Source organism: Chiloscyllium plagiosum, unplaced genomic scaffold, assembly GCF_037043375.1.
Source record: "Chiloscyllium plagiosum isolate Xiang-an unplaced genomic scaffold, Cpla_swu_hap1 HiC_scaffold_8, whole genome shotgun sequence".
Taxonomy (NCBI): Eukaryota; Metazoa; Chordata; class Chondrichthyes; order Orectolobiformes; family Hemiscylliidae; genus Chiloscyllium; species Chiloscyllium plagiosum.
In genome coordinates, this window is record NW_028270146.1 from 24,050,564 (window position 1) to 24,066,362 (window position 15,799).

At 41.0% G+C, this 15,799-nt stretch overlaps 1 protein-coding gene across 1 annotated transcript in view; it reads left to right on the forward strand.

The window, feature by feature from the left end:
- Positions 1-7,584, forward strand: part of LOC122553954 (cation channel sperm-associated auxiliary subunit beta-like) — a 49,988-nt gene extending 42,404 nt beyond the window's left edge. Inside the window, exons 6-7 of the mRNA XM_087989517.1 lie at positions 303-377; positions 7,337-7,584. Of these exons, the coding sequence (XP_087845643.1) occupies positions 303-377; positions 7,337-7,534 (273 nt within the window). The 3' untranslated portion in view covers positions 7,535-7,584. The remainder of the gene's footprint in view (positions 1-302; positions 378-7,336) is intronic.
- The last annotated feature ends 8,215 nt before the right edge of the window (positions 7,585-15,799 follow it).

Below are 15,799 nucleotides of genomic sequence, written 5' to 3' on the forward strand. Positions count from 1 at the left end.
ACTCCTGAGATTTATTTGTGGGGATCACTCTGCAGTGCCACCAGCTGTCAAGCCTACTGAACTAACCGTGAGCAAATATCTCAAGTGCATGACATCGTATTGATTTCACTATGACATGTATTAGTATGAACTGTTACAGAGTATGCTGTGGAGGAGTGGTGTATTTCTGATAGTAGCTGTGGGACTTCCATGTTTTACTGCACAATTTATGTTGCTATAATATGGCACTTAGCATCAATATTATTATTATTATGAAATGACATCAACTTTCTTTATTTCATTGTTGTGTTTCTACAATGTAGGGTTCAGAACTGTACCATTTCAGAGTAGAAGTGATTCCTGGAGTATCATTCTGTAACTTGGTTGAGGAATTTCAGGTAATGCAATTTTTGTTTGGGTATTTTTGTCAAGGGAAAGAGGGAAGGACATTTAATTTTAAGTAGTCACTTATAAAGACATTAAACCAAAACAAATCTTAATTTAAGAAAATTAACTTTTCACTATATGCAAGTCCTTCAGTTAGACCACTAACTAATTCTAGTAGCATCACCTGTAAGGAATGTATTTCAGTTTATATTCTGTGGCTGATACTTAAATTGGCCCTTAATATAGCCATCAGCTTTAATCATTACCTCTGATACCTCTTTTCATCAGCAAGACTGTATTTGTAATCGTCAATGTAGTTAGTATTTTGAAAGAGATGCATGCCTCACACAAGGCCCTGGCTTTGCATAGGAGTCATAGAGTCCCACCTGCCAGCACCCGGCCCATATCCCTCCAAACCATTCCTATTCATATACCCGTCCAAACGTCTCTTAAATGTTGCAATTGTACCAGCCTCCAACACATCCTCTGGCAGCTCATTCCATACACGTACCACCCTCTGCGTGAAAAAGTTGCCCCTTAGGTCTCTTTTATATCTTTCCCCTCTCACCCTAAATCTATGCCCTCTAGTTCTGGACTCCCCGACCCCAGGGAAAAGACCTTGTCTATTTATCCTATCTATGCCCCTCATAATTTTGTAAACCTCTATAAGGTCACCCCTTAGCCTCCAATGCTCCAGGAAAACAGCCCCAGCCTGTTCAGCCTCTCCCTGTAGCTCAGATCCTCCAACTCTGGCAACATCCTTGTAAACCTTTTCTGAACCCTTTCAAGTTTCACAACATCTTTCTGATAGGAAGGAGACCAGAATTGCACGCAATATTCCAACAGTGGCCTAACCAATGTCCTGTACAGCCGCAACATGACCTCCCAACTCTTGTACTCAATACTCTGACCAACAAAGGAAAGCATACCAAACACCTTCTTCACTACCCTTTCTACCTGCAACTCCACTTTCAAGGAACTATGAACCTGCACTCCAAGGTCTTTTTGTTCAGCAACACTCCCTAGGACCTTACCATTAAGTGTATAAGTCCTGCTAAGATTTGCTTTCCAAAATGCACCACCTCACATTTATCTGAATTAAACTTCATCTGCCACTTCTCAGCCCATTGGCCCATCTGGTCCAGATCCTGTTGTAATCTGAGGTAACCTTCTTCGCTGTCCACTACAACTCCAATTTTGGTGTCATCTGCAAACTTACTAACTGTACCTCTTATGCTCGCATCCAAATCATTTATGTAAATGACAAAAAGTAGAGGGCCCAGCACCGATCCTTGTGGCACTCCACTGGTCACAGGCCTCCAGTCTGAAAAACAACCCTCCACCACCACCCTCTGTCTTCTACCTTTGAGCCAGTTCTGTATTCAAGTGGCTAGTTCTTCCTGTATTCCATGAGATCTAACCTTGCTAATCCTATAAATCTTTGTAAAGGCAAGATCTTCCATCCATTCCTTAAAATGTCACACACATCAGTTGGATTGGAAATAGGCACAGGGTCTCCAGTATTGGGAATCTATCCTATTACAGAGTAAAATGTCTGTTACAACTTGTGCAAAGAGACATACTTGCTTACAAAAGAGTTCATGCAGGTCTTACCTAGAGATATATACAGGAATCATGGAGTTAGGACTTCTGACTCAACTGCATCATAGATCTGTTCCTGGAGTTTAAATGCCATAAGGTTTCTTGTGCACGCTGGGGAATTAACTTCTTGCTCAAATTCTCAACAGTTCTCTACCTTGTTGGGCCAATGCCAGTGTTATGGTAGTGTTGTTCAAAATCTACCCAAATTAGCATGGCAATAGTGCCACACAAAGTGATTGAGGGTATCGTCAACATGAGCTGTTTGTTCTGATCAAGAGGGAAATTATTTTTCTACCATGTGGTCTCACACTATGCATATTAATTTCACAAAAAATCTGTAATATTCAAAAAAGTACCATTTCTTAAAAGGCTGAAGTCTTTAAATACAATGGAGGCATCAAAACACACCATAGCATCATTCGAGCCATTCAGCATGGAAACAGACCCTTTAGCCCATTTTACCCTCACTGACCAGACATCCCAATCTGACCTCGTCCCATTTATCAGCATTTGCCATCACCTTTCCTATTCATATACCCATCCAGAAATCTTTTAAATGTTGTAATTGTACCTACCCTCCCCATCTACCTCTGGCAGCTCATTCCATACATGCATCATGCTCTTTGTGAAAAAGTTTCACTTTAAACCTATATCCTTTAGTTTTGGACTTGCCTACCTTATGAAAAAGACATTGGTTATATACACCATTTATGCCCCTCATGATTTTCTAAACTTCTATGACATCATGCCTCAGGCTCAGACATTCCAGGAAAAAAAGCCCCAACCTATTCAGCCTCTCCCTATATCTCAAGCTCTCCAGTCCAGGTAAAATTCTTGTAAATCTTTTCTGTACCCTCTCAGGATTAACAATATCCTTCCTATAGCAGGGTATCCAGAATTATACACAGTATTCCAAATGTGGCCTCACCAATGTCCTGCACAGTCGCAACATGATATCCAAATCTCCAAACTCCTATACTCAAATAGTTTGCCAAATGCCTTCCTCCTACCTGTGTCTCCACTTTCAAAGTACTATGTGAAATAACTCATCGAAGGCCTGTATCCCATCACCAAATCACTATTTACATGGGCATAGTACATGGCATTGACCCAGCTAGCAGAGAGACGGTTGCTAGAGTGAGCAGAACTTCTGACACGCCTGTTTAGATTCGTTAGACAGGACTCACTGATTGTATCAGGTTAACAGGACCAACCAGAGAGCTCATATTCTCTGAAATCCACCTGGTTGACATCATTCCTATCACTGCTGTGCACCTGCACCCCAATGACAAATCAATGCTTTTCTTGTGAAATATGTATTCCGAACTTTAAGAATTTTATGTAACCACTTTATTAGGAGACTCAGTCACTGAGAAAGTGGCATGAAAGTTGGTTTCTATGTTCAGCTTGTCAGAATCTTGTGCTAGATTCTGCACTTATAGTGAAAATTTCTTAGTTTCAAATAACAATTATTGTTTGTCATAAGTAATAAATAAAATGGAAAATGCCACAGCCAGTCAGACAAAATCTAAGAAGAGAAAGAAAGTTAACCTTTGAGGTCAGGACCTTTCATCAGACCTGCAGAATGATAGAAATACAATAGAGTTTTGAACAAGTGGAAGAGGTGGGGATGGCAGTGGGTGAGGAGGGAACAATAAAAAAAGTGAAGCTACCTGACATGTTGGATGGCAGAGAGATCAAATAATATGATATTTCATGGTACAAAAGCCAAAATGGGTGGTAATGGGTAAAGAAACCTAACAAAATCTTGATGAGGCATGAGTAACTGAATAGCAGTCATCCTCATGAAAAGTGAAGAAATAAAGAAACAAAAAGAGAAAAAATGTAACCACCTATTATTTGTCAGCTTTCACATTGAAAGTATTTCAGAGCACCACTTAAAATAGTGATAAGCATTTATACCAAGTTCATAAATGCACATATGCATTAAATTTGACACAGAATAGATAGTGGGGTCGAAAAGTGTGGCACTGGAAAAGCACAGTGGTCAGGCAGCATCCGAGGAGCAGGAAACTCGACGTTTCAGGCATAAGCCCTTCATTAGGAATGTGGAGGGGGTGAAGTGGGCTGAGAGATAAATGGGGATTAGTGGGCTGTGGTGAAGGTAGCTTGGAAGGCGATAGTTATATGCAGTTCAGGGTGATGGTGATAGGTCAGAGCTGAGGAGGGTGGAGCAGATAAGTGAGAAGGAAGATAGACAGTTGGGACAGTCCAAGAGGGTGGTGCCAAGTTGGAGGGTTGGATCTGGGATGAGGTGGGGGGAGGGGAGATGAGGAAACTGGTGACGTTGATGTTGATGCCATATGCTTGGAGGGTTCCAGGGTGGAAGATGAGGCATTCTTCCTCCACTAGTGTCTGGTGGCTAGGAGTTTGCAGTGCAGGAGTCTCAGGACATGAATGTCCTTGGCAGAGTGGGAGGGGGTGTTGAAGTGGTCAGCCACAGGGCAGAGGGGCTGTTTGGTGCATGTTTGCCAGAGATATTCTTTGAAATATTCTGCAAGTTGGCAGAAAGGATGTAGAGAAGACCACATCGAGAGCAACGGACACATTAGATGAGGTGATTGGATGTGCAAGACAATTTCTGTTGGATGTGGAACCATCCTTTGAGGCCTTGGATGGAGGTGATTGGTTGAACTGGTCCTCACCCTCAACAACTTCTCCTTCGAATCCTCCCACTTCCTTCAGACCAAAGGGGTAGCTATAGGCAGCTGCATGGGCCCCAGCAATGCCTGCCTCTTCGTCAGATATATGGAACAGTCTATCTTCCATAGTTACACTGGCACTATTCCCCACCTTTTCCTCCACCACATTGATGACTGTATCAGCGCCATCCCATGCTCCCACGAAGTTGAACAGTTCATCAACTTCACGAACATCTTCCACCCCTGACTTCAACTTCACCTGGACCATCTCAGACACCTCCCTCCCCTTCCTGGACCTCTCCATCTCTATTTCCAGCAATCGACTCAACACGGACAGCTACTTCAAACCCACCAACTCCCACAGCTACCTTACTCACCTCCTCCCACCCCCCACGCCTGTAAAAATGCTATCCCTTACTCCCAAATCCTCTGCCTCTGCTGTATCTTTTCCCAGAAGGAGCAATTCCACTCCAGAACAGCCCATGTGGCCTCCTACTTCAAGGACTGTAATTTCCCCTTCCATGTGGTCAACAATGTCCTCCAGTGCATCTCCTCCACTTCCCACACCTCTGCACTTGAACCCCACCTCTCCAACTGCAAAATGGATAGAACCTCCCTGGCCCTCACCTTCCACCCCACCAATCTCCGGATACAACGCATCATCCTCTGCCATTACCGCCACCTACAGTCAGACCCCACCACCAGAGATTTACTTCCTTCCCAACCCCTGTCAGCATTCTGCAGAGACCATTCTCTCCGCGACTCTCTCGTTAGGTCCACGCCCCCCACCAACCCACCCTTCACTTCCAGCACCTTCCCTTGCCACTGCAAGAGGTGCAAAACCTGTGCCCACACCTCCCCCCTCACCTCTGTCCTCAGCCCCAAGGAACCTTCCACATCCAGCAGAGATTTTCCTGCTCATCCAAACACTTCATCCACTGTGTCTGTTGCTCTCAATGTGGTATCTTCTACATTCGGGAGACAAGATGTCATTTGCGGAATGGTTTAGAGAACATCTCTGGGACATGCACCAAACAATCCATTGCCCTGTGGCCAACCATTTCAACTCCCCTCCCACTCTGCCAAGGATATGTAAGTCCTGGGCCTCCTCCACCACCAAATCGTAGCCTAAAGGAAGAATGCCGCATCTTCCACCTTGGCACCCTCCAATCACACAACATCAACATCAATTTCACCAGTTTACTCATCTCCCCTCCCTCCACCTCATCCCAGATCCAATCCTCCAACTCAGCACTGCCCTTTTTAACTGTCCCACCTGTTCATCTTCCTTCCCACCTATCGCTCCATCCTCCACTGTGACCTATCACCATCACCCCCAACTGCATCTACCTATCGCCTTCCAAGCTACCTTCGCCCCAGCCCCACCCCTCCCTCCTATTTATCTCTCAGCTCACTTCACCCCCCTACATTCCTGATGAAAGGCTTATTCCCTAAACCTCAACTCTCCTACTCCTCGGATGCTGCCTGACCAGCTGCGCTTTTCCAGCGCCACACTTTTTGACTCTAATCTCCAGCATCTGCAATCCTCACTTTCTCCATAAAATAGATAGGTGCAACTTAAAATCCACTTAAATTTCAAAATGCCTCCAGTCAGATGAATTAGCAGTACTTGCTTTAGTTAATTTATTTACGTTTTCTGGGACATATTTATAGGAGACTAAAATGTGGTTGGAATATTTGGGATGCAGCGTAAAATTTGTTTCCCAGAAAACAGGTAGCATACTACTTATGAAGCCTGCACAGTGTTCTTCAGGAATATAAATAGAGAAAAGAGCCTTGTGGGTCATGCAGTAGTACCTGCCTTCAAGAAGTTATTATAACTCTGCGTAGTTGCAACTGAAGTATTTCATGTACAATTTTCTCACAGAATAATTCTGTTCAAACGCATTTACTTCCTCTAAGTTCTATAAGGAAAATGTAGAAAGTATGGAGCTAAAGCAGATAAAACAGAGTAAAGTAGGGGCATCTCTAGTCAATAATTACCATAATACAATAGGCTTCAAGATGAGGATTAAGAAAGAAGCATATGTTAAGGACATAGACAATAGTGGATCTTAGCTGAAAATGTGTTGCTGGAAAAGCGCAGCAGGTCAGGCAGCATCCAAGGAACAGGAGAATCGACGTTTCGGGCATAAGCCCTTCTTCAGGATCTTAGGAGAGAAGGCAAAAGTAGTAATTGGGAAAGCAAAGAGCAACTATGAAATTAAATTATGATGAAACATAAAGCAAAATAATAAAATCCTTTGTACTTATATCGATAAATAAAGGAAGACCACAATGGATATTGAACAATTAAAGGATAAACACAAAAGTAACAATGGCAAAATCACAGAAATATTAAATAATTATTTCACTTTGGTGTTTACCAAGGAGATTGAAAAAGTGAATATGACATTAAATGTGTGGTGATGAATGAGATAAATGAATCTGAAACATCAAAACAACGAATGAATAAACTAAAGTGAAACTCTATTCTGAGGGAATAGTTAATATTAAGGAAGATTGAGAGAATTTATAGAACAACATTAATACCTTGCAGAATAAAATAATAAAGTAGAATGTTTCCATTATCTGGTTAGATAGTTTATATTTTCAGTTTAAGTAGATGTTATTTCAAATTTAATTATGCAAACTGCATAAATATTGGTAATTATTTAACATGATATTATGTTTGCTTTTCACAGATCTATGTTGCTGATCCACCAATGGCATATCCATTCCATTACTTGGTCAGCATGATAACTGCCATTAGTCTGGGAGCATTTATTATGTTTTATTTCATTTTGCAAAACTATTGGAATAACTTTGCCATCAGAAACCCATGCTGGAAGTTTAAGATAGGTCCATTACCAGGGAAAAAAGTGTTAAAAAGCAAAAAATAAATCTAAAAGTAAAACCATGCATATTACTGAATTTTCTTTGCGTTGTTAACTGGTGCAGAATGAATTGTGTGTAGGTATCTAAATTTGGAAAAGCTTTTCAGTGCCACTAGGTTTGAGCTCCATCCTCACTTGAAGATCAAATTGATTGGCACCTGAAAGCAACAACTTTCAATTAACCTACAGTCATGATTACAAAGTAAGAAGCACACCAACTTCTTGTTATTTGCTCATTTCCATGATCTCTGCATCTAGCTGGTACAAGTCCTGTTGTTTGTTGACTATAAACATCATTCAGGACTAAAATACTTAAGTAGCTAGCACTATAAATGTTAAATATATGTAAAAGAGAGCTTTTTTGAGATTGATTCAAGTAGCATCTATATGTTTAATTCAGTCAACATTTTGGAATTTTTGTTTGACAACTGGCTGTACTACCTAGTTGAATTGCACTTGCACCAAGTGGACTAAAAATAAAAGCAGATTGATGCCTGTTTTTGTTTGGATGATTTATACTTAATGTCTTAAGTGTAATCAGATTTACAAAGCAAATTGTATAAATACCATAGTAATTCAATATGTCTTTTACATCAACAGAGCATCATAAAGCATTTCATAAACAATAAAGTGCAGTCACTGTTGTAGGAAGTACAGCTGTCTTTTTTTTATACAGCCAAGTTCTACAAACAAAAAACTGTTTTGCTTCTTTTGTGATGTTGATTGAAGGATAAATACTAGTCAGGTCAATGGGAAAATACCCCTTCACTGAAAAAGTGCCTGGAAATTATGACATCAACCTGAGAGGGAAGACAGAGCATTAATTTAACATCTCACCTGAAAAATAGCATCTCTGACAGTATAGCAAACTTACAGTAGTGCTGGAGTATCTACCTAGATTATTGTATTCTAGTCCTCAAATAGATCTCAACCCACAGTCTTCTGGCACCTATAAAGTTGCATGAAAATGACCTGAAAGCATAATATTGTCACCAAGCCCTCCCCATAAAATTGGAATTTGCAATAGTTATATTGATTAATAAAAATTCAATCACAACACTATCTAAGTAGGTTGCAAAATGAGATCTACTAAAAGTATTTGGAGTTTTATTTCCAGTAAGTGACATGAATGAAGCTGAAATGAGATGAGATTATAAAACATATGATCCACTAAAAAAGTAGTATGAATTAGAAATAACAAATATTGGAGTACGTTGCAAGATGTTTTAATAAAGCTGTAATGTACCTTTCTCAAACCATATAAAATACTTCCAATATTATAAGCAGTATCATTCTCCATTGTGCTTGAGCATTCCTACTCTTCAATGTATACATTTCCAGGAATCGCAAATTCTTTTCAATCTTCTATCTAATTAAGGCAATTCATATGACTCATAGAAAGATAAAGCTTACTAGCTTTTCTTACTCTCTGGTCTTGAATCTATTCTCTGAACTAGAAGTCATGTTCAGGAATTTGATACTCATATGTTTTCTTTCATAACTTGGTTCCTACTGATCAAAATATTGCAATGTAAGGCAAGTAGTATGTGTCCAGAGCTGAAAATGTGTTGCTGGAAAAGCGCAGCAGGTCAGGCAGCATCCAAGGAGCAGGAGAATCAACGTCGATTCTCCTGCTCCTTGGATGCTGCCTGACCTGCTGCGCTTTTTCAGCAACACATTTTCAGCTCTGATCTCCAGCATCTGCAGTCCTCACTTTCTCCTAGTATGTGTCCATAACTGGTTTAATTACTCTTTAGACAAGCAACAAAACTGGTTATCAATTACGGCACAGTGTAGAGCTAAGCCAAATTAATTTAATCTGCAAAGCATCATGCATTCACAGAGAAGACAAACAGCTCTTTGGAAATATCATGGGTTCATGGAAAAAAAATGGCAAAAAAGAAACAACACTCCTGCAGGTCAAGGGTACAAGTTCAGACAATCCTTTCAATTTCTTATCAGTAAGGATGGATTGCTGTGAGTTTCAAATTGATGAAAGGTATTCAGACCAGATTTCAGGTTCAGATGCGAAGCAGTTAGGAAAACCGATATTTAAACTTTATCAGGTTTCACAAATATTTCACTGAGGGAGAGAGAGAACTTGGTTTAGCTTTAAAATCATCTTGTCATGATGCAGGGAGAGCTATTTTCTGTTGAACGTCCCTTCAACAACTTATTCCTCAGATTTGTGAAAATACACAGAAATCTGATCCAAGAGGCTTATGCTAGACAATGAGTAGTAGAGATCCAAGGCTTTATCAAGTCTGTTTAGACTGAAATTAAGCCATTAAATTGATCTCTTATCTCTTTTTAAAAGCCTCTTGCTCCCAAAATTATTTGCTTTCCCAGTAACCAGCAAATAATCACTGTCCTCTTTGATCTTATGACTTCTAATTTCCAAGGAAACACATGACAAAGCCTCTTCAACCAGAAATATGCAAACAGTTCCGTAGTTCAGTTTCTCGAAGTCTATATTTATTTATGTTTTTCCAGCAAGCGGCATGCAAAAAGATAACTGTTAAAGGCCTTGTGAAATTAGAATACTTAAGCCAGCACCTTTGAGCGTCCGAGAAGAAGAATAATTAAGCTTAAGTTGCTCCACTTACAGTTTTTACCCTCTTTGGTCTCAAAGTTAATGTTCACTTAGTTATATCATTATAAGCTACTAATTAATGAGAAATTTGTTTTGAGAATGACTGAACAATTCTCATTTCTCTTGGGTTTAATTTAATCCATAGTAAATCCGAAAAAGAACAACTGTACTGGGAATAATTGACTGATGAAAATTCAAAGGTTTTCTTTGGAAGTTGGGAAGAGAACGTAGAACATTGAACAGTACAGTACAGAACGGGCCCTTCAGCCCACAATGTTGTGTCAAGCATTTATCTTAATCTAAGATCAATCTAACCTACACACCCCTTAATTTACTATCATCCATTTGCTTGTCCTGTAGTTGCTTAAATATCCCTAATGTCTCTGACTCTACTATCATCGCTGGCAGTGCATTCCACGCACTCACCACTCTCTGTGTAAAGAACTATTGCTGAAATCTTCCTTATACCTTCCTCCAATCCTTAAAATTATGACCTCTTATGAAAGCCATTTCTGCCCTGGAGAAAAGTCTCTGGCTATCTACTCTCCCTATGCCTCTCATTACCTTGTACACCTATATCAAGTCACCACTCTGCCTTCTTCTCTCCAGTGTGAAAAGCCCTAGCTCACTCAACCTCTCTTCATAAGACAAACCTCCAATTGAGGGAGCATCCTGGTAAATCTCCTCTGCACTCTCTCTAAAGCAACTACATTCTTCCTACAATGAGGCGACCCGAACTGGGCACAATATTCCAAGTGTGATTTAACCAGACTTTTATCGAGCTGCAGCAAAACTTCGCCAATCTTAAAGTCAATCCCCCTGTTAAGGAAAGCCAAAACACCATATGCCTTATTAAAAAACATTATTAACTTGTTTGACAACTTTGAAGGATCTATGTACATGGACACCAAGATCATGCTGTTCCACCACACTGCCAAAGATGCCTGTCTTTAATCCTATATTCAGCATTCATATTTAACTTTTCAAAATGAGTCATTTCGCATTTATCCAGGTTGAACTCCATCTGCCACTTCTCTGCCCAGCTCTTCATCCTGTCAATGTCTTGTTGTAGCCTGCAAAAGCCCTCGACACTATCTACAACACCACCAACCTTTGTGTCATTGGCAAACCTACTAATCCATCCTTCCACTTCTTCATCCAAGTAAGTTATAAAAACTACAAAGAGCAGAAGTCCGAGAACAGATCCCTGCAACTGGTCACTGACCTCCAGGTGGAATACTTTCCATCCACTACCATTCTCTGTCTTCTTTCAGCCAGCCAGTTCTGTATCCAGACAGCCGGATTTCCTGTATACCATACCACCTAACTTTCTGAATGAGCATACCGTGGGGAACCTTTTCAAATGCCTTACTGAAATCCATATACACCACATCCACCGCTTGACCTTTGTGAACTTGTCTCGTCACATCCTCAAAGAACTCAATAAGGCTTGTGAGGCAAGACTTGCCCCTCACAAAGCCATGCTGACTATTTTTAATCAAACTGTGTGTTTTTCCAAATAGTCATAAATCCTATCTCTCAGAATCCTTTCCGGTACCTTGTTTACCACAGCCATAAGACTGACAGGTCTGTAATTCCCAGGGATTTCCCTACTCCTTTTCTTGAACAGAGGAACAATATTCGTCTCCCTCCAATCATCCGTTACTACTCCAGTGGAGAGTGAGGATGCAAAGATCATCACCAGAGGCACAGCAATCTCATTCCTCACTTTCTGTAGTAACTTTGGATATTTCTGGTCCAGCTCTTGGGACTTCTCTATCTTAATGCTTCCAAGAATTTCCAGCACAGTCACTTTCTTAATATAAATCTGTTCAAGCCTATTATCCTGGTCCATGTGTTCTCACTATCAGCAAGGTCCCTCTCTCTAGTAAATACTGAAGCAAAATACTCATTTGGGGTCTTTCCCACTTCTTCAGACTTCAGGCACAAGTTCCTTCCACTATCCTCAATTGCCCTATTCCCCTCTGATTTTTCACTTATTCCTCACTTAAGTGTAGAATACCTTTTGGGTTTCCCCAATCCTTCCTGCCAAAGCTTGTCTGTGCCCCCTCCTCGCTCTCCTCAGTCCATTTTTGAGTTCTTTCCTGCCTACTGTGTAATCCTCTACAGCTGTGTCAGATCATTGCTTCCTCAACCTTAAATAAGCTTTCTTCTTCCTTTTGACGAGAAGCTCCTCTTCTCTTGTCATCCAAGGATCCTTCACTTACCATTCCTTGCTTGTCTCTGTGGAACAAAGTTATCCAACACTCACATGTGCTCCTTAAACAGCTTCCACATTTCTGTTGTGCATTTCCAGTAGAACAATTGTTCCCCATTTATACTCCACAGCTCCTGTCTAATTGCAGTATAGTTTCCCTTCCCACAATTAAATACCTTCCCATACTATCTGTTCCTATCCCTTTCCATGGCTATGGTAAAGGTGAGGCAGTTGTGGTCACTGTCACCCCCCAACCAGAAATCTAACACTTGGACCAGCTCGTTGCCTAGCACCAAATCCAATATGGCCTCCCCCCAATTGGCCTATCTACATATTGAGTCAGAAATCTTTTCTGGACACGTCTGACAAAATCAGCTCCATCCGGACCATCAGCACTACAGAGGTTCTAATCAATATTGGGGAATTTGAAGTCACCCATAAAAACAACTCTGTTACATCTGCACCTTTCCAAGATCTGCCATCCAATCTGTTCTACCATCTCCCTGCTGCTATTGGGTGGAGGGAGATGGGAGAGGGTCTATAGAAAGCACCCAATAAGGTAACTGCTCCTTTCCTGTTCAAGGGTATGTTCAAAGCTGAGAAAGACAGATTCTTGAAATTGCTCTGGGGAATGGGAGGGATATTGGAGTTGAGGCTAAAATCTGCCATGATCTTAATTAATGAGGATTAAGCTTCAGGGGCAGATTAATCCACACCTGCTCCTATTTTTATGTTCTTCAGCACAAATGTTTCTTCTCAGGTCCAATGGTGGCAATTGCATTAACTGTATCATCAGCAAGGTGTAGCTTATGCAATGATATTTTAGTGAGACTAACAGCATAAAAGTAGAGAAGGCCACATCGAGGAGAACACCTCTGGGACACGCGGACTAACCAACCCAACCACCCCGTGGCTCAACACTTCAACTCCCCCTCCCACTCCACCAAGGACATGCAGGTCCTTGGACTCCTCCATCGCCAGACCATAGCAACACGATGGCTGGAGGAAGAGCGCCTCATCGTCCGCCTAGGAACCTCCAACCACAAGGGATGAACTCAGATTTCTCCAGTTTCCTCATTTCCCCTCCTCCCACCTTGTCTCAGTCCCAATCCTCGAACTCAGCACCATCTTCCTAACCTGCAATCTTCTTCCTGACCTCTCCGCCCCCACCCCACTCTGGCCTATCACCCTCACCTTAGCCTCCTTCCATCTATTGCATTTCCAACGCCCCGCCCCCAACTCCCTCCTCCCTACCTTTTATCTCAGCCCGCTTGGCACAATCTCCTCATTCCTGAAGAAGGGCTCATGCCCGAAACGTCGATTCTCCTGCTCCTTGGATGCTGCCTGACCTCCTGCAATTTTCCAGCAACACATTTTCAGCTCTGATCTCCAGCATCTGCAGTCCTCACTTTCTCCTAGCATAAAAGTAGAGCCTATTACCCATCAATTGCAGTTTGGCCTTGCTTCAACAATTCATCCTCTGGAGAAGTACAGAATCACCAGCAATAACTTTTAGATTTCTGCATTTTTCTGTGCATGTGCAGACTCTTTGTATGGAGTAATGATGGTGAAGATTGACAGTTTTGAAATAGTTTGTGGCTAAACACCACAACCAGTCGGATATAGTCTGAGTGTTCTCTATATGTTAGCCCTTGTAATATCTACCACAAAGACTAAGTTCTTGTTGATACAGATGTCTTGAGGTTTATTAGCAACACAAACTATTAATACTACAATAAAACCTCAGAGTTAAACATAGTCTGGGTACTGTGCTTCATCATGTTAATGTGACTACTGTTCCAACAGTAATAATGGTAATAATAATAATAATAATAATAATAATAATAGTGGTGGCACTGTAGATAAGCCAGAATTATACTGTTATGTCACATCTCATGATGTCATCTAACTGTGTTAAAGGTATACTGCTCGTCTAATCTGGGATTTATGCAATGATGTAGTATATGCCCTTTTCCTCTTAATGAATGGGAACTTTTTTATGATACTCATATGCAATGGTTCATATTGCTATATTATCTCAACATATTAAGGTAATGCTACAGCGAATGTATAACACAATCAGATTGGTTGTTACACAGTTATCACAACGTATCTGTGTACCTTCACTCTTTGGTGTGCTGTCTGTCATCATAGATCGATATGACTATTTGTTGTAGATGTGTGATTGTTGTCTGGTACTAACATAGTACTTTTGGTAGCTGGTTCTTTATTCTTTGTGATAGGTAATTAATTATATGCTGTTCTGATACATTGCCTATTTCTTCACAGGACTTGACAATTCATCTGTACAACATGATATGATATAGGCTAAACACAGCAGTGCAGTTGTGTGTAGGTAAATCATTTCATGAATTGTAAGAACTACATGTACTTTAATTTGGAAATATAAAATGCAAAATAAATGTTTGAATTATTAGTTTTTTTAACAAAAATGTAGAACTGTGGTGTTCAGATAATGGCTACACAAGTTAACTTTGTAAAGAAGTTGGAGTACTGTGTGCAGTTCTGGTCTCCTCACTTTAGGAAAGATGTGGAAGCTTTGGAGAGGGTGCAGAGAAGATTTACCAGGATATTGCCTGGAATGGAGAATAGGTCATACGAGGATAGGTTGAGAGTGCTAGGCCTTTTCTCGTTGGAACGGCGAAGGATGAGGGGTGACTTGATAGAGGTTTATAAGATGATCAGAGGAATAGATAGAGTAGACAGTCAGAAACTTTTTCCCCGGGTGCAACAGAGTGTTACAAGGGGACATAAATTTAAGGTGAAGGGTGGAAGGTATAGGGGAGATGTCAGGGGTGGGTTCTTTACCCAGAGAGTGGTGGGGGCATGGAATGCGCTGCCTGTGGGAGTGGTAGAGTCAGAATCTTTGGTGAACTTTAAGCGGCAATTGGATAGGTACATGGATGGGTGCTTAAGCTAGGACAAATGTTCGGCACAACATCGTGGGCTGAAGGGCCTGTTCTGTGCTGTAGTGTTCTATGTTCTATGTTCTATGTTCTAAGTTGGATTTGGTACTTTTGTGAGACCAGCTGGCACCAGGTGCTTTAGGTTAACAATAACAAATACCCAGCAACTGCTTTTGGATTGGCTTTTAGTTGTAGGATATCCCAGAATTGAGAGGCAGTTGCACTCCACCTGCAAGCAAGACAGACCACTCTCACTCTCTTCCTCTGTGAATGATAGAAGACCATCACTAAAAGACTTTAAAACGAAGAATCTGCAACTCAAGTAAAGGTCTATGTGCACTGACCAGCTACTAAATTGAGGGATATTGAAGCTGACAGCAAAAACCATAAAAAAAAACCTTAGACCTCATTCCACTCCATGTGGGTTGGAGTTTGGATCTACAAAATGTGTTCCTTTTTGCCTTGTGTTTCCAGCCATGATATTTCTGCAGAACTGTCTGCCTTGCCCATACAATTTGTGAATAAGTATGTGC